We start from the raw sequence: 27,427 nt of genomic DNA, 5'->3' as shown, positions 1-27,427 counted from the left end.
AAATTGGCTTATCCCAACACTTTCTTCCCTATTGTTTGCATTTTAAAGTCAAACTTGCCATCCCTCGTTCACTGTGGAGATCCCAGGAGAACTGGTACTTCTTCCTTTTTAAAAAATGTTGTTACATTTTCTGTGTAGGTCTTTCTTATTGTGATGTACATAAATTGGCTTAGAAATACTAAATATCATATTTAATAGATCAGGGATCTCTTATCTTACTCTTTTGTTTCTATTTGACAAGTTGCTTTCTTATGAGTGATCTTTCTTAGTACCTTGTGCCACATACTCAGTTCTTTACAACAGTGAAGTCTTGGTCCATGTATGTATGTATAATAGATATTTAGATAATTGTATTGGCTCTCAGGTGAATTAACATTTTACATATTTTTCATAAATATGCATTTTAAAAAAATGTGTTTACACAAGTCTAACTACCTATTAGAGAGCACAAAAAAAAATATTCCTGATAGGTAAATTAGATGCCTTTTACAACCTTTCATGACATTTTCTGTTAAAGGAAAATGTTCAGTACAAGGAGTCATGATACAAGCAGTATTGTCAAAAGCCAGGAAGTTCAATGCTAAAGCTGTTACTCCATTATAACTTTGAATTTCCTGGTGCTTGTTGGTTTCTGTCACAACTTTAATAATAACTTGAAATCTTATGTTCAGTTTTTTCATTACAGAAGGCCATTTTTGTGCAAAACTTTGAGGATTTTGAAGTGCATACGCATAACATTTCTCTCCTTCTAAAGGGTATACATTAAATTTTAGCACACACCTGGTGGGCCTTGGTGCATGTTCGGTAGTATCAGTCATACCGGAAAGCGACAGTTGTCACAAAAATGGTCTGGATTTCGAGCTGCCATTTTGGAATCAACATTTTTGAGGGCTGAGTAGAAATGAGTTACTGGGAATTCAATCTGTTATTTGTAAATTATGTGTATTGTAATTATAGTATTCAGAGACTGGAAAATATGAGTCACAGAGAGTTGAAACTAACTTTTGCAAGGTCACACAGCAACATAATGGTAGAGCTGGGAATAGAACAGATCTTGTGACTCCTTGTCCTGTATTTTAACCCTGGACCATTCTCCTTCCATAAATATTCAGCCCAGAATTTGTGTAAAATAATGTTCATAATCAGCTTTGGTAGATTTGTATAAAATAATTGACTGATAGATTTGATTGTAAATAAATCTTAGAAAATGTTATTTAAATCTAGTGAGTGGGCATGAATTCAGAGTTAAATTATGGAGCTATATTGTATAGCTATGGTTCTTGGGAAGCACTAGGTTTCATAATGAAATAATTAAAGTCTCATAGGGATTATACACATGGGCATGGAAGGTTTGATTTTTCCAGTGCAGTGTCTTGCTGGGAATGTAGGTGCTGGGAAACACTAAGCAGAATGATATAGCTCAGACCATAAGACTGGTCGACTCTGCACATTAGTTCTGATTCTAGTACTGGAAGTCATAATAGCCTGTTATTTTTTATCTATTGTTTTCAAACTCTGCTGTGATTCCATCAACAAAGCCAAGTTGAAAAAGACCAGATTAATATTGTAACCTGTTAAACTTCCTCAGGAATTGGATCCGGAACAAATCCACTTCCTCCCCAAATTTACAATGGGGTAAAATGTGAATTTAAAACAATAGTGTACAGTATTTTATCTTAGCAAGGTTCTGTTGACAAAAATGCTGGAACTTTTCAGAATTAGCTATATTGTCTATCAAAGCTGTAATTAAGCATCTGTCAGCATTTCCATTATACATGTTTACTAAAGCTTATTAAATGGTAGCGAGAGTTCTGTAAAAATAAACCTTATTTTAGAGCTGTAACAGTTTAGATTTAAAAACTAGCTTTAGATCACAATTCTATGCAGAAAGTTTCAGCATGGAAATATACCATTGCAACAGTTGCACAGATGTGTTGGATTCTGTTTTCCTTCACTCCTGTAAGTCAAAAACAACTTTATTTGCTTTAAATAGAAAGGGTACAGATCAGCGGTCCCCAAGCTGTGGGGTGCGCCAAGGAACATTCAGGGGGCACAGTGGGGCCTGGGCCCATCCCTATGGGGCGCAGGGAGGGAGCACTACCCAGCCCCACTCTGCCTCCAGCTTGCTCATGGCCCTGCCCCGGCCCCAGCCTCAGCCCTGCTCCTAGCTGCAGTCCTGGCCTTGGCTCCTGACAACAGCTCCAGCCCTGCTCCCGTCCATGGCTCTTGGGAGGGGGTGGGGAGGAGGACTTGGACAGTTTCCATTACAGGTAAGGGGCAGACGTGACAGAAAAAGTCGGGAGACCATTGGTATAGATGATTGGACTTTAGGCTAAATGCCCTTGACACTTTTTTTTTCTCTTCAGTCCTTCTTCCACATCTCTCAGACCCTATGGAGGCATTTTCTTTTCTTGTGTCAACCATCCTCATAGCATCTAGTGATAACTGGGTGGGATTTTCTTCTGAGCCCATTAACATTAGTCCTTAATAGACCTAAGAGTTTATTCCAGGGTGGGCTGGGTGGGTTATCAGCAGCACTCATGCTTAGGGAACTAAAGGGTAGGATTTGAACCTGTATGTCCAATATGGTACTCTAGATCCACTAGACCCACTATTTATTAGTTTGAACGAAAAGAGTAAAAGAATTAGTTATTTCACTTTCAGAACAGGTGACATGAATTGTTAGTCCATTTGCTAGTTGACAGGATTCCATATCACATCCCTTCCGTTACCACAGGCATTAATTGATATTGCTCTTTGCAGTCTCACAGGATTAAGTATTGAATAGGCCTGGTATCTGTAATGTGGCTAATAGAGGGCTTTCATCTAAAAGGTTGTCAATCCATCAGTTTTGCTCAGTGTTAAAAGATCATTGAAGATTACAAATTCCTTAAAAAAAACAAAAAGAGTCACTACAGCTGTGTAATATGTCTTAAAATATTAAAATGCTAGGACTTTGTATCAGGACTACATACCTGATACATAAAAAGGTGGGTGTTTATATACATATATTTATATAGAGATATTTATATTGTCAATTTTGAGATTAGAATTATACAGCCAGTGGTTTTCATTCATGCTCCGCCTTCCCCCAATTAAGGTAGTAGAGTTAAGTCAAGTTTGCTATCTCTGAATTTTCTTGCTTTCTTGGGTTAACATAGACACTTGGACCTATTTTAAACATAACTGTAGTTATGGTTACTGCTTTGCCCCATGGACTGGGGGAGAAGTTTTCCAGTACTGGAACAGAAATAAATGTAAACAATTCAGCAATTGGTGTAGTATATGGCTTAATGAACCTTTAAAGTTTTTGTTTTAAATGGTTTAGATTAGAATCATAAAAGGCTTAAAACTAGTTTCAAGCTAATGCTCACAAAAACAGAGGAAGACTAAACTGCCTGAGTGAATGAATATAAAACTTTAGCCACACCCAGTACCAGTCTCTTTCATGGCCACTGGATCATCATAAAACAGACCATAATTACCCACCTCTAAAGCTGTATAGAAAAAAAACCCAAAGCTTGGTTCTAAGAAAGGACTACTTAATGGAGGACACCCAGGAGGTCATGAGGTGACCACAAGAAGACCCAAGATTCGACAAAACCACTTTTGTTGTCATCCAACTAGCCCTATGTACATCTGTAATTTAGGTACTTTTAATTCATAGATGCAGTTTATTTATCCCAAAGGTAATGTGCAGTTTCAGGACAACGCTGATGACAAAATGTGAGCAAAGTGAGAACTGTTACAGACCAATCGTAACTCAGGATAACTTATGTGAGCAGAAGTTGCCCTCTTCGTCTTGTTGATTTTATGAGTTGGAGCAGATGAAAGGGAGAAGGGCTGGGAGTAAATTGCTTTGGCTGCTTTTTTTTTTTTTTAATATTCCTTTTTTTGAAGATGTGTGTCTTGGGGTAGGTATGGGGCATCAGGTTGTGGGGGCGATGAAAACAGATTTAGCGGCCCAAGTGGCCTCACCTCCAGTATTGCCACAGCTGTCCTGGTTCCCGGGACAGCACGACCCCATGGCCAGAGTCAATGCAGCCATCCTTCTGTGCAGGGCAGCGCGGCCCAATGGCCAGAGTCAATATAGCAGCTCTGTAGATCAGAGCAGTATGGCCAATGGCTTAGGTCAGTAGGGCAGTCCTTCTATGCCATTTACCCCTCCGGGTGCTGTCTGCCTCACTGTAGGAGCCTGCAACACGTCTGCTGTCATGGGAGACTGAGAAACATTTCCCTTATTATTTTTTTAAGTAGTATATTTTTACGTTTAGTCTCTTTCTTTTTAATTATTAATTTAAACCTAAAGATTAAACTGAGATTTACATTAATTCTCAAGAGTCTGGTCATTGCTACAGTAGAATTTCCTGATTTGGTGAAGCTCAAGAAAAACACATTCGGGGCCTCTTGCTAACATACATAAAGAGTATACATATTTTTTTTATAATGTGCTGAATGCACCCCATAGTTTGAATGACATTGAGCACACATTTCTGATCTTAGTTTACTACTTAACTTTGTTTTGTAGTTCATTAATAAAAATCCTCTACATGTTTTCTAAGACTATTGCTTTGGCCAGAGTTTAAGGCCTCATGTACACTATAAAGTGTTCATCAGAACAGCTATACTATTATAAATATACCAGCAAGCCCTTCTACAGGAGAGACAGATTAAAGAGTTCTTTGCTGGTTTAGCTTTATACTAGTTCTCCCCCCCCTCCCCAAAAAAATAAGCTATACAAGCAAAAATATTTTTGATGGTATAATTGTGTCTACACTTGTCTTTTGCTGGGCATATCTATGTTGGTTAGGAAAGTGATTTCCCCTCCCACCCCAGCTCCTAATTGAGATAGGTATGCTGGCAAAACTTCTAAGTGTAGCCCAGGCCAGGCCTAAGAAAAAAGTTGCCATTGAGGTGTGAGCACCCTATTTAACTTGCTTCACTCTTCCCTTCTCTGGCTGTGAGTTTTATTAGTTTATCCTGTATTAAACTTACTTGCTCTGTGATCATTTGACATTCATTAGACAGGTATTCTTCCACTAAAAGGAACTATTCAGAAGTCGAATAATTCCCAAGTACAAGAAAGTAGTTGGTGAGAATGTCTTTAAGTTACTGAGCATGCCTGTTAAATTCCCACTGAATTATGTACGGTAGGAGTGCTGGTAATACTTGGAATAAGGGTCTTATACAGATTCCATTGAAACCAATTCCTAATTTGCCAGAATCAGGCCTTTATAGAGGCATATAGAGCCTTTATAGAGCATTATAAAAATGTAGTGCCTTTCAAATATATCCGTCTGTGGCCAGACCCAGATTAGACCCTGAGAGCAGAAGAGCATTCGTTGTTCTTTGGTGGATACTCTATTGTTACTAACATATATATATATACTGGATACGGGTACAGGTTCAGGAGTGGAACTACCATCAGCCACCTCCTCTACATGGATGACATCAAGCTGTATGCTAAGAATGAACGAGACATCGACTCGCTAATAATCCACTGACGTGGATCTACAGTGAGGATATCGGGACTGTCATTCGGACTGGAGAAGTGTGGTCCGGATGGTAGTGAAGAGAGGAAGGTAGTCAAGAATGATGGGTGGAACTACCAGCGGGCCACATAGCAGACATACAGACAGCTACAGTACCTTGGCATCCCGCAGTCACAGGAAACCACGATGAGAAGCAAGGAAGACAGCAACATCCAAGTATACCAAAGGATAAGACAGGTCCTGAAGAGCCAGCTCAGTGGGAAGAACAAGATCCACGCCATCAACGGATACGCCCTGCCGCGTCATCAGATACCCTGCCGGTATAGTGAGCTGGCCAAAGGAGGACATGGAGGCTGCCGATCGTGAAAACCCGAAGCTCCTCACAATGCACGGAGGTTTCCACCCCAAGTCCACACCCAGAGACTGTATACCAGCCGGAAAGATGCGGGCGGGGCTTGGTGAGCGTCAAGGCCACTATCCTGGAGAAACCCGGAACACATCCAGGAGTACATCAGTAAGATGGCCCCAAAGATGAGCTGCTGAGAGAATGCCTGAGAGCAGCAGCAGACATGGGAGGAAGACCAAGCAGAAGAAGTGCCATGGCAAGACAAGACCCTGCATGGGATGTACCATCGACAGATAGCTGAGGTGGCTGACATTGGAAATCCTACCAGTGGCTGGAAGGGCTGGACTAAAAGACAGCACTGAGGCACTGATCATAGCAGCACAGAACAGGCACTGAGCACCAGATCCATTGAAGCAGGGGTCTACCACACTAGAGAGGACCCAAGGTGCAGACTGTGCAGAGAGGCCTCAGAGACAGTCCAACACATAGTGGCAGGATGTAAGATGCAGGCAGGAACAGCATACACTGAACGGCACAACCAAGTGGCTGGCATTGTGTACAGGAACATCTGCACAGCGTATGGGCTAGACCCTCCCAAGACCAGATGGGAGATTCCGCAGAAGGTTGTGGAGAATAGCAGGGCTAAGATTCTGTGGAACTTCCAGATCCAGACGGACAGGCAGGTACTGGCCAATCAACCAGACATCGTGGTAATAGACAAGGACCAGAAGACAGCGGTGGTGATAGATATAGCAGTGCCAAGTGACAGCAACATCAGAAGAAGGAATATGAGAAGCTGGAGAAGTACCAGGCCTGAAAGAGGAACTAGAAAGGATGTGGAAAGTGAAGGCCAAAGTGGTCCCAGTGGTGGTAGGAGCCCTCGGGGCTGTGACTCCTAAGCTGGGTGAGTGGCTCCAACAGATCCCAGGAAACAACATCAGAGCTCTCGTCCAGAAGAGTGCAGTGCTAGGAACAGCTAAGATACTGCGCAGAACCCTCAAACTCCCAGGCCTCTGGTAGAGGACCCGAGGTTGAGGAAGACACATACCACCCATAGGGGTGAGAGGGGAATTTTTTTTTTTTTATATATATATTTTTTTTCCTCTTTATTTTTGAAGAGCACTGTACAGGTTTTCCTTTATTTTCTTCAGCACCCAGCTGTAAACCATGTAGTGCATTATCACAACATGCTTTTGACCAGGGGCGACTCTAGCTTTTTTGCCGCCTCAAGCATGGCAGGCAGGCTTCCTTCGGCGGCTTGCCTGTGGGAGGTCTGCCGGTCCCGCGGATTCAACATACCCACCACCGAATCTGTGGAACCGGCGGACCTCCCTCAGACAAGCTGTTGAAGGCTGCCTGACTGCTGCCCTCGCAGGGACCAGCAGGGAGCCCCCTGCAGCTTGCTGCCCCAGGCATGCGCTTGGAGCGCTGGTGCCTGGAGCCGCCGCTGCTTTTGACCTCTGTCTCCATAATTTTACTTGAAGCGCTTTTGAGCCACTTTCTAGCTAGTCTCCCTATGGACAATTTTTCTAGGAGTCAGTACATTTCTATTATTCCTACCTAACATGTACTGCCATCTGCTGCTTGTGGATAGGAGCAGATTCTAGCCATTCCAGGCAGTACATAAAGCAAAACCACAATTTCAAAAAGAACCTAAGTAAATATTACAAATGGAGAAATGACATTATATTAACCATTGTTGTATGCACTGTTGTTGTAGCCATGTTGGTCCCCGGATATTAGAGAGAGAAGGTGGGTGAGGTAATATCTTTTACTGGACCAAATTTTATTGGTGAGAGAGACGAGGTTACACAGAGCTCTTCTTCAGGTCTGGGAAACTAACTCTGAGTTATACCCTGAGTTAGTTTCCCAGACCTGAAAAAGAGCTCTGTGTAAGCTCGAAAACTTCTCTCTCTCCACTACAGAAATTGGTCCAATAAAATACATTACCTCACCTACCTTGTCTCTTTTATATTAACCAGTCCAACAAGATCAGCTGCTTTTTTTTTTTCTTGGGAGGATGATGCTATATTTCTTAATCTGAATATGGGGAAATACTGCCAGCCTCTCAGATACCAGGGTGGGCACCTAGTTTACGACATCCTTTACCTTGAAACTTGAGATTTAGTGGGATGCTTGCATTTCAGCCCTCCTATTTGTAGATCATTGCCTTATACAATCATTTAATTATGTTAACTATTGTTTTGGTTAATTCATATGTAATCAATGTGTGATGAATAGATTTAAGTTGGAGGTATAGGAATAAGTAGGGGTATAAGGCTGACAAGCATTTATGAGTGATTAAGTAAATAAGCAAAGCAAAGTAAGGCCATAATGCAAGGTCTCCAGGCTGAGGCCTGTAAGGTTTTAACTTAGCCATATTAGGCCATGAGAAGGTAACCCAAGAGTACCCGTGAAGTTACAAGATTACTTTAAAATATAAGCCAATAGGTGGTGATTGGAAAAATATGCCACAATGTACCACATGATGCCTGATTGTAACATCTTAGGAAATACTGCAGCAATTACAGGTTACTATGGGGACTTGTTGTTGTAAATGCTAATGATTCTGATAATGTAACCTTTAGGGACTGCGAACCTGTGGCACAAGTTACTATGGTTTAAAATACCATTGCTAATATCAACCCCTCAATAATATAAAGGCACTGAAGGCAGCTGATTGGAAGACCTTTTCTCAACTTTGGAATACATTTGATAATTATATTTTTAATGTCATGTAAAATGCGTCTTGAGGCTATGATGACAGGTATATAAACTGCATTAAAGAGGTAGGAGCAGGTCCTTTGAGTGTGCCAAGTGCATTTGGTATAATTAAAAACTCAACATGCATTGTTCCATGTACCATACTTACAGTCACAGCAGTATCTTCGTGTACTTTGGAACAGAGAAACTATGGTACAGCAATTACTTTTGAAATGGGAAATATACAGATTTTAATGGCATCTGTTGTACTGTCACTCTGAGATCCTTCACATGCAGTGAATATAAATCAAATATAGGCAAGTTAAACTCATTCACTGACTGAATTCATCTGTACCTCTTAAACTCACTATACCAAAACATGTATCCCTCAGTATAATCCGTTAAGTTAAAACCCAGAACGACGAATTGGGGTAATGTTCCACTTACGGGGAAGAAAGAAAACCTGTACTGGGTGCCTGTGGTTTAGTGGATTAGGCATAAATCTGGAATCCTGGGTTCTTTTTCTTACCTTGCAAATAATTCATATATATTTGGACAAGTCACATGTTGGGAAGAACTCACAATTAGGACAACATTTTCAAATGAGCTCAATTCCTAGTTAGTCAACAAAATAACAGGCCACGTTTTCTAAAGAACTAGGAGTTGGGTGCTGAGCTTTTTTTTTTCTTTTTAAATTTGGCAAAAAATGACATAATGGGGGCTGCTGGGAGGCTGAGCACTTTTGAAAATCCATCCCCAGTTGTGCATGTTGAAAATTTGGCCCTTAGGGCATTGTTCTGTTCTGAAAAGTGACTTAATAAATATTGAATCCCTTAATACTGTTTTTACAATCTCAGTTATCTATTAAGCTATCCAATTTATTTGCCTATTTAATCTAGTCAGTTGAATCTAATTTACATTCTTATACTATTTCCATCACTGTGGTATCTGAAAGAAGTACCAATAGAGGAGAACCCTGTTTATCCGATCTTATTGGGACTGGGGCAAAATTGGATTATCAAACATTTGGATAATTAAAGGAATGGGAAAGTGTGAGTCTGCAGTGCCATCTAGTGGCCATAGGGGAGATCCCCACTTCTGGACCTGTGTCTGCTGGTTGTGAGAGCTGGGTAATGGAGGGTTGGATGAACAGGGTTCTACTGTATATTAAAAAATGGACACGAAGTTTTCAGTGTTTTCCTTTCTTTTTCTCCTTACTATAGGTACTGCATTTTTTATGATTATGTTTTTATAATAGGTGATTTTGCTGAGGCTATTGAAAAAGGCTAGGTTGAAGAACTAAGTTATGCCTTCTACTATGAAGACATTGGGGTTTGTGGTCATTTTGATTTCTTTCAGAAGTGAGTTCCATAGCTGAGGAATAGTTACTAAGAAAGCTGTGTCTGTTGCCTGCCCAAGGCTTACACTCTCACAGAATTACAAGTTAAATGTTTTTTTCATCCTGGAATGTGAGAGTCAAGTAGGATTCTTTCTGGCTATCAGAACAGTAACAAATATTTTGCAATTGAAATTTAGCAATTCTGTTAATGATAGATGAGCCAAAATAGAATCCAGCTCTCTCTCCTTGACTTCTCCCTAGCAGCAATAAACAATACTAACAACTTATTTTAGTCAGTAAAGCGAGCAGATCTAACTCTGAATACCCACAAGGAACAAATAGATCTTATGAGTAAGAAGATGCCATTTTTACATAGTCACTTTTCAGAGTTGAATTTAACCTCAGTTATCCCTATTTTACTAATGAGACAACTGAGGCACAGCTGTGATTACCAAGCTATGAGAAGTGGTATGTAAGTGCAAATTACACCTCTACCCCGATCTCACGAACCTGATATAACACTAATTCGGATATAACATGGTAAAGCAGCGCTCTGGTGGGGGTGGGGCCGCGCACTCTGGCGGATCAAAGCAAGTTCAATATAACGCGGGTTTCACCTATAACGCGTTAAGATTTTTTGGCTCCCAAGGACAGCGTTATATCGGGGTAGAGGTGTATTATTATTTATTAAATTAATTCAAAACCAATCCCTGCAAAATGTTCAGCAGGCCTCCATGACTTACAAATTGAAGACTATGCCACAGATCTTTTACTCTACATAGTTATACTCAGCAAAAAGAAGAACTTATTCCTCAGGCCCCGTCATTTGCGTCCCACAAATCATAGCCACCAAACAAACATTCAGCTGGATCCAATCCAAAATTTAAATAGAATTGTAATTCCCTTTTAGAATCTGTAACCCCAATTACCCTTCATGGCACCTTTGAAAAAAGTTCAACTGAACACACAATTACAGAGCAGCTTCAAATTAGCTTCTGATGAATAGCTAAATTCTAAAAACCAGATTAGAAACATTTTAATATCAGAATTTGGAACAGAGTTAGTGACTGGTTCTCTTGATACTATCCATTTTGGCCTGAGATTTTTCAAATGTTATTTAGGAGTGACTCAGACTTCTCTAACACATACCTGATGCATCTGAATATGAGCTGTAGAGAATGTTTTGTCAATATCGCCTTCTTATTTTCTCCTAGAAACCATCCTTATGTAGGAGTAAAACCACATATATTCACCTCCATGCAGTCCCAAATCAGAGACGAATATATTGAATGAATTTCCGTTAAATCTGTTCAGCCAAATTCACCCTCTGGGGTGGTGGGTGGTAGTGTTAAGAGCATTGCTCTGTGACCACAGAGGCATCTGTGTCAGAGTGGTGATGCCTCCTGGGGAGAAGAGGTGCCAGTAGCAACACTACCTTCCCTTCGGACTTCTGCCATGTGAGAACAGATTGAAAATCAGACATGGGTTCCATAAAAGCCCCACAGGCAAATGCTCTTCTGGAGATGTGCTGCATCACTGTATTCTAGGTTACTTGGTCCTGCCTCAGCGCAGGGGGATGGAGTAGTTGACCTCTTGACATCCATTCCAGCCCTATATTTCTATAATTCTATAATTCTGTGCCCACCCACTTCCCAGCTGCACAAGCCAGTTTGGCGCCAGCCTTTTGATCTTCAAAACAAGTTAATTTGAGCTCAAATACTAAATTAAGCAGTGAAATAAAATATAAATAAAGGAGTAACTTAATCCAGCTCATTGGTTCTGTAAAAGAAAGCATATCAGCTTTCCAGGCCAAACAGTTTTTAATCCCATATCTGCTTCTGCCATAGTAGTAGTTGCACTTTCTTCTGCATTTCCAGTTTTGGAGTGAAAAGGTTAAAACCCTGAAATGCACTAAGGAAACATGTTGCATTGTATATTTCTCTCATTCATAATTACCCTAAGTGTTGACATGTAAATTGTGATGATAAATTAATTTTTTTCATTAAAATTTCTTTAGTCCGCAACAGTTTAGTCCATAACAAAAAATCAACATATCCCTAGTATTCACTTAATCTTACCCTCTCATTATATTTGAAAGAGAAATATATGATGTCCCATGAACTGTGACTATTAGGTTACTTTTATACCCAAGGGAAAAAAATATACAGTTCTTTTTCCTATCGGAAGGTCAGCTTCATCAATCCAAGAAACATGATTGCTCTTGTAATGAAATGGTTAATAATTCCTGAGTTCCTTTGTATTTAAAATGGGTTTTAATCACATGTGATTGTAGTTTACTTATGCACTTTAGTGAGTATGTTTTGGTGTTTATGAAGTGGATAGAGAAAATAGTCTCAGAACTTACGTACAGAAGCAGTTTATGATTCACTAAAGGATTCACTTACTTATGTTAGATTAAGTGATATTAATGCTGTGATTTAAAAGTTGAGGATTGTTGAAGATTGCTTAATCCTCTTTTGGGATTCTCCTAGTGTTGTGCTGAGTTTGAAGTGTGTTACTACCATGCAGAGGGAATCTTGACTGAAGGTGATTTTAACTTGCCTCCCTTTGAACTCCTCACCCCTTATTGCCCCCCTACCCCCCCAAAAAGACAGTCCTTCTGTTTAGGGGAACAGAACTGTAAAGTTTTTTTTAAAAGTTTCCATTTAAACTCTCTCATTTCCAGTCTTAACTTCAGTATGCGCACACACACACACATTATTTTCAGCTGAAACTTTACATATTTTACAATTTAGATGAAATTTGGTACATCTGGTTTGCTGGTTAGAATCCAGAATTCCCTGGGAAATCAGTCTTTTGGCATATTTGGAGCTCAAACAAGTCGGTAATGATTTGGTTTTGAAACCTTAAACTAAGGGCCTGATCATACCTTCACATGCAGAGTAGCATAGAGTACTAGCTGGGCACTGTGGTAGTCCCTCCATGGTGTTAGAATCTGAGCTGTGGAGTGGGCAGGGACAGCGGATGAGCTCTCTTCATGCATCATCACCCCACCAGTATTGCTTTACTGGACTAATACTGCATCCCTCTGACTTGTGTGTGCAACTCTGTGGAAGCCACCTGAGAGGTGGGGTGGGGAGGGGAGATTCAAAGCATGGTAGCCAATGAGAAAGTCTGTGGAATCATGGGTCCACTGAAGCCATGGGCCCCCCCGCACAAGACCTTCACAAAGACACCTATGCTTTTTCAGCTAAGCCCCTGAATTCCAGAGGCTTGGGGACTGAACTTCCTGCCTGTACCAGAAGGGTCCCTTTCCTAGTCTTTTTAAGAGAACAATACAGAGGAAGCTCCACAAAGAGAATGTGGCCAAGCTTCTTGCTCCTGCTATGAGTTTTCTTATTTTAGAATTATTTGAGCCTAAATTCTGCCCCAGAGCCTCAGTGAGGATTAATTGGTTTGACTTCTGAGAAGAAAATATTTAAATTGAACCCAATGAACTGGGCAGGATTATGAAGTAGTCAACAATTATGTTCAGCCAACAACAGGAATTTCACACTCTCCCTCGTATCAGCAAGCTCCTCTGTTTGAAATAACTTGCACAGATGGCATTTACCTTGGGTTTTCATCAAACTGAGGGAAACATTTTCTTTATTATTTTACAGAACATCAGTCTTTTACAACAGAACCAAAAATATTAGAAAAATAATCCCCATATTTCATCAGGTATATTGTTTACAATTTATGTTACACTTGTTTCAAGAATACTATTCATTAGCATATATTTTATCAGCATCTCTTCCTAAGAAGCCCATACACCTGTTCAGCAGCCTCCTTGCTTCTGTTTCATTTCCTTATCTCCAGCTGTGCACAAAGCGTCAATGAGCTTTCTTTTCTAAAACTGTTTTTACTCACACTACCTCTGTGACCTTAAAGTTGTACTCTGTGTGAATATGCTGCCCTACAGGAAACTCAGGATAGATTCGGGGGGGGAGGGGGGATCAGTTCCTCCTTTGGAAAAGCCCTTTAGATAGGGCCTTGGGGAGAAGTAAACTCATGAGTTTCCCGTGCCTGAGTCTTACCCAAACTTTTCCATTGCAGGAAGGGCAAGAGTTGCCCATTTTAGAACAGGTTCATTCCCCAAAATCCATGGATCACATACGAGCTGCTAAAGGCACTAGGCCTCTACACAGGCTCACGTGGTTCTCCAGCACTAAGGGGCTTGCAGAGAAGTTGATCTTTCCAGAGACTGTCATGCTGGCTGCTGGGAGGCATGCTATGCAGAGGGCTGTACCCAAGGAGGGGTTGCATGTGATGCCATGGAGTCTGCTGAGATTTTTCTGTCTCTGTGGAGGAAGTGTGGGAGGTCAGTGCACAAAGGGTTAGTTCCAGGCATGAATCCTAGGGGAACAATTCCCACACCCTCTGCTTCAGGGCTCTTGACATAGATGGTCGACTTACAACTACTTGACTGGCTGCAGTCATGGAGCACAGAGCACATCTCAGACTTGGTCTACACTAGGGGGGTGGATTGATCTAAGGTACGCAACTTCAGCTATGTGAACAAGGCTACGTCTACACTACAGGATAATTCCGAATTACATTAAACCGGTTTTATAAAACAGATATTATAAATTCGATTTCACGCGGCCACACTAGCCACAGTAATTCGGTGGTGTGCGTCCATGGTCCTAGGCTAGCGTCGATTTCTGGAGCATTGCATTGTGGGTAGCTATTCCACAGCTATCCCATAGTTCCTGCAGTCTCCCCTGCCCCTTGGAATTCTTGTGGGGAGCGGGCCCGCATCCCGCTGCTATGATAGTCCAGCAGGCAGATGACAGACTCTTTACAGAAAGGGCCGGTGTTTGAAGCTGCCCAGTTGTTTATGTGAAAGCCGGTTACCGCCGTTCTGTAACATCTATGGGAGTGACAGGATCATTCCTGTTCTGTTTTTAGCAGGCGCCCCTGGGCTGGCCTCCGTTCTCAGGCAATGTTGAATATATTGAACATTATCAGCTGGCCGCTCGGGTTATGGCGTTCCGTCCTACTGCCATCTCTGCCAGCGGGGGAGAGGGGATTGGCTTGCCTGCTGCGGTAGCGATTACGGCAGCATTCAGTAGATTTGGGTTGCATTGAAAGAGTCAGTTAAATGGATTTCTGTTCCGTTTTCTTTCACGTTGGTGGGGGACGTAAACTGGGGCTATTCCACTGGGCCGTGACATGTGTGTTTGACTAGGCACTGGAGAGCTCAGCCAAGATGCAAATGGTTTTCGGAGAATGCTGTGGGACTTGGGCTAGCTGGAGTCCTCAGTACCCCTCCTCGATTGGGTCCATTTGGGTCTCTGGCTTTCGCCGTTACGTTCAGCGTCATGTGTAGCCTGGGAGATGTTTTTTTCAAACGCTTTGGCATTATCGTTCTTCGTCCGGAGCTTCCTGATCGAACGAATTTGTCTCTCCATACGCGACCGCATCCAGTAATCTCCGTAGGTCCTGCTGGACCTCTTTTGGATTATGGGATGCATCGCCATCCGTGTGATCAGGCTCCATGCTGGGCAACCGCGGGAAATATCATTCAATTAAGTTCGTGTGGCTTTTCTCTTAACCTGCCAACTGGTTCAGCGGTTAGATTGCTGTCCGCAGGCCGTCGTGGGTGCCTTGTTGGAGCGTTACCCCGGAGGCCATGATTGTCGACTTTTCCGTCACATTTGCTGGCCTCATCTCAGGCCAACATGTTAGATATTGAACAATTATCAAGCATTGGTGCTCGGGTTCATAAGGACCGTTACCAGTCCTACTGCACCATCTGCCACCAGAGAGGGGAGAGGAGCGAATACTGTGCTTCACTGCTGCAGCATAGCGTCTACCAGCAGCATTCAGCCAGACATAGGGTGACATTGGAAAGAAGTCAAGAAATGATTTCTTTCCCTTTTCTTTCACGTGGTGGGTGGGGGAGTAAACTGAGGGCTATTCCTGAACCACGCCGGACATGTGTTTGACCCTACAGGCACTGGGAGCTCAGCCAAGAATGCAAATGGTTTTCGGAGAATGCTGTGGGACTGTGGGCATAGCTGGAGTCCTCAGTACCCCTCCCTCCATTCAGCGTCCATTTGAGTCTCTGGCTTGCCGTTACGCCTTGTGCACGCAGCACTGTGTAGCCTGGAGATTTTTTTCAAACGCTTTGGCATTTCGTCTTCCGTAACGGAGCTCTGATAGAACAGATTGTCTCTCCATACAGCGAGCCAGATCCAGTAATCTCCCGTAAGGTCCATGCTGGACCTCTTTTTGGATTTGGGACTGCATCGCCACCCGTGCGATCAGAGCTCCATGCTGGGCAAACGGGAAATATAATTCAAAAGTTCGTGGGGCTTTTCCTGTTTACCTGCCCACTGCGTCCGAGTTCAGATTGCTGTCCCAGAGCCGTCAGTGGGTGCACTGTTGGAGCGTTACCTCCCCGGAGGCCAATGATGTCGATTCCGTCCACATTAACTAACAGTATTCCGAGGTAATAGTATCGATTTTAGCGTTACTCCTCTCGTTTTGTAGGAGTACAGAAATCGATTTAAAGAACCCTTTAAATCGATTTAAAGAGCACTGTAGTGTGGACGGGTACAGCGTTAAATCGATTTAACGCTGTTAAAATCGATTTAACAGCGTAGTGTGGACCAGGCCCAAGGCAGCTGAAGTCAGCGTACTTAGAGCTGCTTACCAAAGTGTCTTCATTGCAGTAAGTCAACTGCTGATGTTCCCCTCTCAACTCCACCTGCACTTCTCGCTCCGGTGGAGTATCAGAGTCGACAGAAGAGTGCTCAGTAGTCGATTTATTGTGTCTTCACTAGACACGATAAATTTACACCTGCTGGATTGATCGCTCTGGAGGTAAGTGAAGACATGCCCTCAGGAGGGCTGTATGTATAGGAGGTTTTAAGTTACTTTGTTCTCTCCTGATCTTGGGCTGCCTATGTGTTTGACTGATTGCCCAATGTAACTTGGAGCAAAGCCAGGGCTGCTGTCAATTACACTGGCTGTCAGTCGCCCCAAGGGGCTGTTAAAGCAGCTGGGGATCTTCAGGGCACAGGGAGGTCCTCATCATGTCCCTTTTGCTGTCTAGTGGAAGAGAGGTGATATAAGAACTGTTACACTGACCTCAATGACAAGAACATGGTAGATGGAAACAGTATACGTTTAGAGCTGAAGCTGCCAGTGACAGAGAAGAGTTCTTGGGAAGACAAACCAACACTCTTGATTTTTTCATGGGACTTTTATAGTGCCTGAAATTGCACGCAAGACAGTAATCATCAGTAATTCTGCAGCAGTAGGACAGTGTGTTGACATACAATAACAAAATCTGCTTCGCCAGTCAAACTGTGCTGATTGTGGGATTTTTGTAATGCCCATTGGCCAAGGTGGGCTAAGTGGCAGTCCAGAGCAGTAATCGAGTGTGTGCGGGTGGTCAGGCAGCTGGGAGATGGATTGGTATCAGAGGTATTCTGGGGCAATGGTCAGATTTCTTGAAGAGGTCAGTAGCTAGAAGATCCAATCCAAGGGGTTGAGTCAGTGGGTTAGGGAGGTGAGGTCAGGCGAGGCAGCAGGCAACAAGGTAGGGTCAGGCAAAGCAGCAAGGCAAGGTGGTTTAGGCAGCAACCAGCAGGCAATGGTCTGTTGCTCAGATAGCTTCCTCTTCCTGTTGGGGTCTTTATGTAGTCCAAGTGCCCAGCGAGAATGTGGCCAGTCCATCCAATCAGGGGCCTGAGGAAGGCTACTGTGAGTTTGTAGGCCTTTAGTACGAAGGCTGTTGGTCAAGGTGGTAGTTCAGTGCATTGTTGTGGTGCAGCAGCTTGGGATGCAGTCTATGGACCTAGCAAGCCTGGCTTTGATACTGGGGTCCTGACAGTTTCTTGTTTGAGCACATCACTGTTCATTCTGATGGGAGTTACAGGATACAGAGCTTTTCATTTATAGATCATGTGCTCAAACCTAGTCCGCTTCAGTTGTGGATGAAAGTTGTTACCATCCGATGACTATGTGAAATGAATTGTTGCTTTCAGTTACATTTTTAAAGGATTGATATCACACCTTACAGAAAATTCCATACTTTTTGGCAGTCTTGATGGCATTCTCAGCAGAGAAAGGCTATGGAGCCTGAAATACCCTTTTTACCACTAAAAATGTTCTGTCTAGAATCAGGTTGAGAGATTCTGGAATGGCAATATTGGGAGCTTCGACTGTTACTATCAGCACTTTGACTGTCAACCATGCTACCTGAAATTCATGCAACAGGTAAACACTTTTCTAGTAAAAATAAACAAAATCACTTTTGGTGTATATTTAAACTGCTGCTGTCGCCTATGGAACTAGTGATTTGTTCAATAAATGCTCCTCTGGTTTCAATGCTGCTAAAATTCTGACCTCTGGTGGAAGATGTGTGATCTGTTGCCATAGTGATTAAATATAGAATTACCAAACAACTTGCTAGCTAATGCAATTTTTTTTTATTTTATTGTGGTAGCACCCAGGAACCCCAGTCATGTACCACAACCCCATTATGCTTAGCACTGCATAAACATGACAGAAAAGACCGATCCCGCCTGACAGAGCTTACATTCTAAGAAAACTTCTTTCTAAAAGGTTCTGCAGCTTTTGATGAAGTCTGGATTGTGCAGGACACAACAAACTCCACAATTTTACATTTATACCTAAGATATAGAGCATCACATTTAGGGGGAGGTTTGGAGGACTTCTCATCGTGGAATCAGCAAGCTTCTCGAGGAGGAGGCTACTTCTACCTCCCCCAACCAGCAGCATTTTTCTAAGGACAGAGCAGATGGCTCCACAGCCCTCCCTATGCTATTGGACGTTAGGGGTTACATGCTGCCTCTTTAATTTTGTGTCTCTCTGGGTTTTCCTGACAGAACCCACTCCTCTAAATGACACAGCATGCCTGGAAACCACTGACAACATGTGAGCTAGTTTCCCAGGAGTGCTAGGCAATCTGATACGATGCTAACGAGGAAGCTTTAGACAGCAGGAAAGATCTTGACAGCAAATTGTTGGCGGTGGAATGTGATGGAGGGAATTTACATCAATATTTCTGAACCTTAAAGAAGGCTTGGTTCAAGGAATTGGCAAAAGTTTAAGCGCTCTTATTCTTGCAAAAACCAATTCACTCAACCCTAATTAATAAAAATATGTGAGATTACCTCAGAAACTCCATTATGATATTGTTAAAACAAATTACAGAGTGAAATTAGCAAGGAACTCATTGAAATCTTGTTATTGTACAAGGGGAGATTACTAAAGAAATCCTGTGATAATCCCATAACAGTGTGTATTATAATGGCAACATTATTTCTGAGCAAGTCTGTTGGAACTCTTTCATATGTTAAATCTGAGTGAGGCAATGTAGTAGGTAACCTGCAGTTTAACTATCTACATTTGCTAAAAAATGTGAAGTTATAGTGATAAATACAAAGGAAAGTCAAAATAATACAATAAATGTGGATTTTATATAGTACAGTATCTACCTTAGCCAGGGTATCACAAAGCCCTGTATAAAGTTAAATGGAGCTATGTATGGCAAAGTAGTCATAGCTAGTAGACCCTGTTTTATTGACAGAGGGAATGTTTGATCCTGCAAAATACAGCTGTATTGTACTCTTTGGCTTGATCTACACTTGCAAGTTGTACTGATATAACTGTATAGGTGAGGGGTGATATTTTTACTGATATAGTTATACTGGGACAAGCCCTCATGTGGATGCAGTTAGACTGGTATAAAGGTGCCTTGTCATATAGGAATATCTTTACTGGTATAAACATCTTTATACTGACATAGCTACGTCATAGAATCATAGAACATCAGGGTTGGAAGGGACCTCAAGAAGTCATCTAGTCCAACCCCCTGCTCGAAGCAGGACCAATCCCCAGACAGATTTTTGCCCCAGATCCCTAAATGGGCCCCTCAAGGTTCACCGGAAGGTGATTGCACTGCTTTAACTATACCAGTTAAGCAGTACAACTTTTATGTGTAGTCAGAAAGAGGCTCTAGATCTTTATCTTTGGACACAGAATGACACCAGATGAAGGCAGAGTTGTCCTGTTTAAGGTCTGTTAGAAAGTCTAGGAGGGAACACTGGTACCTTTAATTCAGCTCCACTGAGCCTAGCAATTCCAGCACTGTCTTCTCTCAGGGGATCTGAAATCTGTGGAGCATCATTGTTTTATCATTATTTCCTTTATTATATATATTCATTTATATAGAGCCATATGTTTGCAATGTAGTGAAAGTGGCAAGCACAACAGGGCTGGTTTACACATCTAGCTGCCTGATCTCTGAACTGTCTTACATTTGAGTTGATATCAGAAAATCTGTGTGTTTCAGACTTGGGATTTTTGTGGGTGTTTAATACAAATACAGATTTTAGATACAAGCTGCTTTCTTTGGACTGGCAAAAATTGTATTAACTAGAATATTTGGTTCTGTTGGCTTTGAAGAAACAGTCTGTCCCGATGGTCAGTTGCTGGTATTATTCTGTACTGCTCCATGAGAGACCAGATTTGACTGATACTCAGCCAAGGGACAGAGGTCTGTCCAAAAGCACCCGTCTGACCAACAAGAGAGCAAAATCGCTGGAGTCCAAAGAGTCTCAGTCCCTCTCAGCTAGAAGTTTGGAAGCTGCATCATGGGGCCTTAAATGTGGGATGTGAAGTGGGGGAAACTGGGGGTGCCTCAGGACTCTGACAAAAATCTTGCAAATCTCCCAAGGGAGAACTAAAACCTGATACAGTGGGAGTGATTTAACTTTTTTTTTTCCTTCTTCTCCTTTTCAGGGTCTGAACATAATCTTTCATGTAGCCTTGGCACTCTTAAAGGTAAGTCATTTATTTTAACTCTTTTGTTTATTATAAAGCAGTATGAGCTATTCACAGTCAGGGATTATATAATTGAATATGCCAACTTTGTAATAAAACCACATTGAAAAGCCTCAGGCAATAGAGCAAGAGTTATCATGGAGGAAAACGAAAATATTGTAACAGGTGAGGTTGGGGGAGGGGGGAGGGTTGTCCTTAAAAATGTCAGCTTTGTTGTTTGTTTTAAACTGCTTCATCATGCAGTAAATTTCCTGGAGACAAAGGTAATATGATGATTAAGGTGCCTCATAAATGTGCCTGCTCAGAAGAAAACAACTTTGCTTCACTTCACAGTCCATACTTCCTTGCTGAGGTATTTCATGAAGTTATTCCTCCAGGAAATGTATAATTGCATATGAAACACATCTGTAATGACAGGGGAGAAACTAGAAGTCTGTTGTAGTGTAGATGAAAAGAATCTTTATCTTATGACTATCTTAGATACAGAAAAATTACACTTGACAGAACATTTGGGGTGAAATCCTGCTCAGTTGATGTCAGTTGCAGAACTCACATTGACTTCATCGGGGCCAAGACGTCATCTTTGCTTTTGTTTGGAAATGGAAGTGGTGCTGGAACTGGACAAGTGCTCTGTAGTATTCCCAACATGCTACTGTCAAAAAACCTCTGTATTGTCCAACAGTCTGCTGTTTAAGACCTTGTCTTCACTGCAGTTCACTCAAATTATAACTCACATCCTGATTCAAATCCTGTCCACACACACAAACCCTTAATTTATGTGTGATGGTGCTTTTAACTGAAAGGGGCTGACCCCTCAAGGGGTAGAGACTACAGCTCAAATTAGCACAGCTCATCAGTTGTTAACATAATTATTCTGTAATGTGGATGCAGGCTAGCGCCACTCAATTATCACTAGTCCTCCAATGTCTTCCCACAATACCCCATGTGTCTAGAAAGGACAGACAAGTTCTCTCACAATTTACTGGGAAATAATTCATAGACAGCTCAGTTTACTGTAGCTCAAAGAAGCCTTGGATATACCCCCCAGAAATCATAGAATGAGACATGAGTGAGTGCAGCACCTTTGTGGACAAACAAACGTGAAGATTATTTCACAGTGTGGCCATTGTCACTTGAGCTATGCTAATGTGAGATATGCAACTCAAATGAAGACAACGTGAATTAGCTTTGCAGTGAAGATGTATCCTCAGTAACTGGAGTTTCCTTAGCAGATAGCCAGTTTGTGCCAGATTGTGTGGTTACTTTGTTATATTGACACATCTTCAAGGAACAGCCTGGAACAAGGAAATAAATTTCACATGCATTTCCAGAGAGTTATCAGTCTGCAATGCCACTAGCTTCCACTCTCAATTTTCAAAGTGACTGCAAAAGGTGAAAAAATGTTTGTGCTCTATTATTGTTCTTGGGCAGTGGTGTGCAATCTGTGGCCCGTGGGCTGCATTTGGCCCATCAGGGTAATCTGATTGCGGGCCACGAGACGTTTTGCTGACATTAACTGTCTGCAGACATGGCTCCTCGCAGCTCCCAGTGGCCGTGGTTCGCCGTTCCCAGCCAATGGGAGCTGTGGGAAGTGGCGGCCAGCTCCCATTGGCTGGGAACGGTGAACCACGGCCACTGGAAGCTGCAGGGGGGCTGTGCCTGCGGACGGTCAACATCAGCTTACCCTGATGGGCTGCAGGTTGCCCAGCACTGTTCTGGGATGTATGTGTATGTTTGTGTGAGAGAGAGTAAGGCCTGAAAGGTTTTAAAAAACAACAGAAAAACCTCATGTGTTTCCTGCTTGTTTCTTACATTACAAACTGAGAACTTGATTACTTGGTGTTTTTTTCCTCTGGGAGATTCTGTGGATTACTGGAAACTTAGCAGTTTGACATGACACATACTTGTGAAAATTGAGTCCCAAATGGTCAAGCAGGATTGTGGGAGAGTATTGGAGGATCGGCAGCAATTTAGTAGTGCTAGCTTGCATCCATGAGACAGAATGGTTATGTTAGCAGATGTGAGTTGGTCACTAGGGTTTTGCCTATGCCCTTAGTCATGATGGCCAACTTGTGTTACTAGTATGGCAGTACAGAAGAGAGGAGTTTTTCGGTGTGAATGGGAGTCAAATTAACAGGATTACTTGAGCTATAACATGAATCAGTGAAGACAAGCCCTGCGATGGGGAAAGTGATTTTTATCCAGAGTGCTGAATGATTTTTTTGTTTGTTTGTTTTTGTTACAACACATTGTTAAATGAGTTGTATGCTTAATGAACAGTTAACAGGCAAGCTCCCTTTTTCAAAGATTCAGTGCCCCGTCATAGCAATGAAAGGCTGAGAGAGCACCCCATCCACTTCTTTGGGTTTTCCAAGGGAGACCTCCAGCAAAAACAAGGAAGATAAGATATGTGATACCTGAGATTTCAAACATAAAAATCATGCAGAATAATCCCAGGATCCTCAAGGGATTTGTTTTTACAATTGAACTCAACAGTTCTTCCACGTTTCCCCCAAATATCTCTAGTTTCCAGAGTCATCAGAAAGAGCAAGTGGGACAAAGTGTTATTGATAGCTCAAAACTGGACCAAACAGCTCTGGTTCTTGGATCTCATGGATCTAGAATTGGACCTTGAAGTCTCACTTTGCAATCTCCTGGGTGTATTGTCTCAGGATCAAAGCTGTGTTCTTCACATGGAAGTTGCTCAGTCTTACAGGTTAGCTACTGCCTTGTCAGGAGGTTTCAGCTCTGACTGTTCTGCAAAAGTTCAGGAGATCATTTCTGGAAGCAAAAACCTTCTCATAGACAGATGTTTATGCTGAAATAGAATAGCTTTTCTATATGGATTTCCCAGAATTAGTGAGTTCCAAATCCTGATAGTTGGTTCCTATATCCTCACCCAAAATTTATTTTACTAAAGTAGTGTTTTATTTCCATCTTATCAGCTCATTAATTTACCCGTCTTCTTCCCTAAACCCCATTTGATTCTGAGAGACTGTAAACCAGTCGGTTCGGGCCTCGTCCCCCTCAGGTGCGGCAGGGAGCCAGGGCGCGTCCTTCTATGCAGCGGGACGGGTTCCATGCCGGTCCTGTACTCAAGGGTCGAGCAAGTGAGGTCTATAGGCCCTGGCCCTTAGGCAGGGTGGGGCACCAAACAGTTCAGGCTCTGGCCCTTTGGGGCAGGGCAGGGCGGTAGCAAAGTCTAGAGGCCCTGGCCCTTAGGCAGGGCGGGGCACCAAACAAACTGTAGCACAGCTCAGGGGTTCTGGGTGAAGGGGGAAATTCTGCACCCGTGTAACGGGTGGCACAGGGGGACGAGACCCCACTCCTCTGCGTTCCAGCCGGGGCTCTGGTGCGGGGGTCGCGCTAGAGGCGGGTCAGTGGGAAGTTTCCGGACACACAGGGCACTGATGTGTCAGTAGGTTGTCCCACGAAAACACTGACGCGAGTGATCAGTGGGTCTCTGGCCGTCACACGGCCCAGGCTCAGGCCTCTGCTGCTGACTGTGGTCAGCCAACCCCCGGGCTACTTCCAATTTCCCCCTCCCCGGGTTACCTGTACCGCCGCTCTACTAGCCGGCTACGGTCCCAGACCATGGTTCCTTGGAGAACTGGGGGAAGCACGGATCGGCGGTCTCCTACCGGCCAGCGGGCGCAGGGTAGTTCAGGCTAAGGGTCCTCAGGATACCCGGCACGGGGCAGGCCCTGCCAGCGCTCCTCTGGATACCGGGCCCGAGATAGGTCCAGCCAGCGCTCCTCTGGATAGTGAGCACAAGGCAAGCTGAGCCGAGCAGGAGCTCGGGCCTCCACGTCTGTGCTCTTCGGTGTCCTGGGCTTAACTGAGCTCTGGGCCCTGGCTTTTATACTTCCTGTCCCGCCCCTTGACTTCCGGGGGGTGGGAACAGGCGGTACTGGCTCCGCCCACGAAGGTGCATGCTCTGGCTCTTCCCCCTCAGGTGCGGCGGGGAGCCAGGGCGTGTCTATACAGAGACATTAGATTATACACCTTAAATGTTAAGAGACTTTTACTTATTTCCTAGACAAGACAAAGCCAATTAATTAAACACTTACAGCTTGTCTACAGTACCTGCTGGATCAGCGAGCAGTGATCGATCCAGGAGGGGTCAATTTATTGCATCTAGTATAGACATGATAAATCGACTGCTGAGCACTCTCCCGTCAGCTCCGGTACTCCACGAGAACTAGAAGTGCAAGTGGAGTCGACGGGAGAGCATCAACTGTTGACTTACCGCAGTGAAGACACCACGGTAAGTAGATCTAAGTACGTCGACTTCAGCTACACTATTCACGAAGCTGAAGTTGCATATCTTAGATCGACCCTACATGGTAGTGTAGACAAGCCCTTAGTCTTCTCATTGCTCGTGAGGTTAAAGCTAGGGGCCAATTTATCTCAGCCCAGAGTCTCTCTAATGGACTAGGTTACATGTACGCATGTGCTGTGAGCTGGCAGATGTTTCACTATTTGGGGTATTGGAACATACTCTGCTACATCCAAAGATATTTCAGCTGCATGCCTCCTTGATGTTTCTATCATAGACATATGGGTAGGCTGCTGGGAGTGTTTTAACACCTTGTTGATTAGATTTGCTCTGAACAGGGTTACGTGATATAGTTTTTAAAATATCTGCATCAGCTCAGTCATCTGTGTCCAGTAGTGCTTCCAACGTTGCTAACACTTATGCAGGTGAGCTGATGTTAGCAACAGTAGTATGTTTCTAGAAAAAATTGCAAGCGTAGGCAAGGGCCTTGGTGTTATGTTAGCAAGAGGATTGAACCTCTAAACATCTACCTTTAGAAAGGCCTTGTTACAATTCAGGAGACTTCTTGTTTTAAAAAATTAGCCCTGGTTATCTGTAACGTGAAGCACTCAATCTAATTACTTGATGATTATCTGTACATTCTACCTCCCTTGCCCACTAAGTCAGTTCTGTATTGACTACCCCAGAATATTAGAAGGGAAAACTTTTAAGAAGGTATTCTGGAATCACTTTATTATAAGCACTTCATAAGCTTGTAACTGTCTGCATTTTCGTTTGTTATTCTGCTCTTAGCAACTCTTAAGATAATACAGTATGTTGCACCCATCCTCATGTTGTGGCAGTAATAGGCACTAAACAGTAATAAAGAAGTTATCTTGATAAAATATTTCCCTGTTGGAAAGCAGAAAATAACCACAAAGAGAACATAGTCAAGTAAGATCAGAATTAGAAATCACTTATTAGTTTAAAAGGATGTACCTTTCACTTTGTTACAGAAGATTTCACTTCCATAGCAGCAGCAACATGGAAATGATGATCTAAATTAGAGCATGGCTTGCTTTCAGCAGCAATTGCTCTCCTATTTGAGAGGAGAGGATTTTTGTACTCTTTGAGTTCTGAGATAAATATTTGCCACTTAAATATATTTGTCTCCAACTTTTATAGCTTAGAAACAATATGCTTTTAGTTTATCTGTCTTTCAAATAACAGTAACCAAATCTGAGTGCTTCAGAACAACATCTTTATGAAACCATGTGCTTCTGAGGAGCTCATTCCTTACCAGAGCTGGAGTTGGATACTGCATGTAGCCCAACAGCTCTGGGGGCTTGGTCTAGGTAGACCTCACCCCAGGCATAATTAATGGCAGGGTTGTGAGTTTAGTCCTTGAGGGGGCCACTTAGGGATCTGGGGCAAAATCAGTGCTTGGTCCTGCTAGTGAAGACAGGGGCTGGCCTTGATGACCTTTCGGGGTCCCTTCCAATTCTATGATATCAATATCTATAAAACTTTACTCTTTTTTTCTCTCCCGCAATCTTTTGGGTGATTTCTAATTTTAGGAATCATTAATCAACAGTCTGTTAAAGAGTCTTTACCCAGTAAATGTCATTTCTTCCTGGCATCTGTAAGTAATGTTCAGTAATGTCCTCTAATTACCAACTGAATTATAACTCTGGTCCTGAACTGTCTACTAGCCTAGTAAATTTGGTGTCACTGCTCTACCACGTGCCTAGATGAAAACTGAGTTTTGCTAGAGTTTTAAATGGCAGTGAAGTTCCTCTGACAAATAACCTGGGCATGCTAACCTGCTTCAGGGAATAAAATGATAGTTACAGGAATCAGGGAGGAACCTGCTCCCATCCACACCTCCATGATCTAACACATTCTCAGCAATACACAGTGGATTAGGCACAATCATTATGTGTTTTGGTTGCTTTTCTCTGAACAACAGGCATTGGCCACTGCCATAGACTCCCAGACCTGACGGAGTATTAGTCTGATCCAGTATGGAAAATAGTGTGTTGAAGGAAATAAACTTTCCCTACAGTGTCCAAGTTGTAAGTGTTCCATTTAGTCACATCTTCCTCCAACAATTACTACCTTTCAGATATTGATGTAGAATATGTAACAGGGGTGGCCAAACTTACTGACCCTCCAAGCCACATCTGATAATCTTTAGAAGTTCGAGAGCCGGGCACACCTGCCAGGTCTTGGGACATCTGCCTGGCAGGGAGGTGGGTTATCTCAGGGATCAGGGCTTCAGCAAAAGTGGGGCTCAAGCCCCAAACCCCAGCAGGTGTGCCCCATGGGGCTCAAGCCCTGAGAGCCCCCTATCCCCTGGGCAGAAGCACTAAGAGCCACCACCCTGCTGCAGGGCAGAAGTCCAGAGCTCCCTCCTGCCAAGGCTGGTAGGCGGAGAGTGGGAGGGTTGGGGGATGGGAGGC

The 27,427-nt window shown here is 42.9% G+C and overlaps 1 protein-coding gene across 3 annotated transcripts in view; it reads left to right on the top strand.

Moving 5' to 3' along the window:
• Positions 1 to 27,427, top strand: part of RABGAP1L (RAB GTPase activating protein 1 like) — a 570,182-nt gene that overhangs the window by 399,498 nt on the left and 143,257 nt on the right. For all 3 annotated transcript variants that reach the window (XM_075067923.1, XM_075067924.1, XM_075067925.1), the window contains exon 18: positions 20,666 to 20,707. In XM_075067923.1, the coding sequence (XP_074924024.1) occupies positions 20,666 to 20,707 (42 nt within the window). The remainder of the gene's footprint in view (positions 1 to 20,665; positions 20,708 to 27,427) is intronic.

This window comes from Chelonoidis abingdonii, chromosome 7 (assembly GCF_003597395.2).
Source record: "Chelonoidis abingdonii isolate Lonesome George chromosome 7, CheloAbing_2.0, whole genome shotgun sequence".
Taxonomy (NCBI): Eukaryota; Metazoa; Chordata; order Testudines; family Testudinidae; genus Chelonoidis; species Chelonoidis abingdonii.
This window is presented reverse-complemented; position numbering and strand designations above follow the sequence as displayed.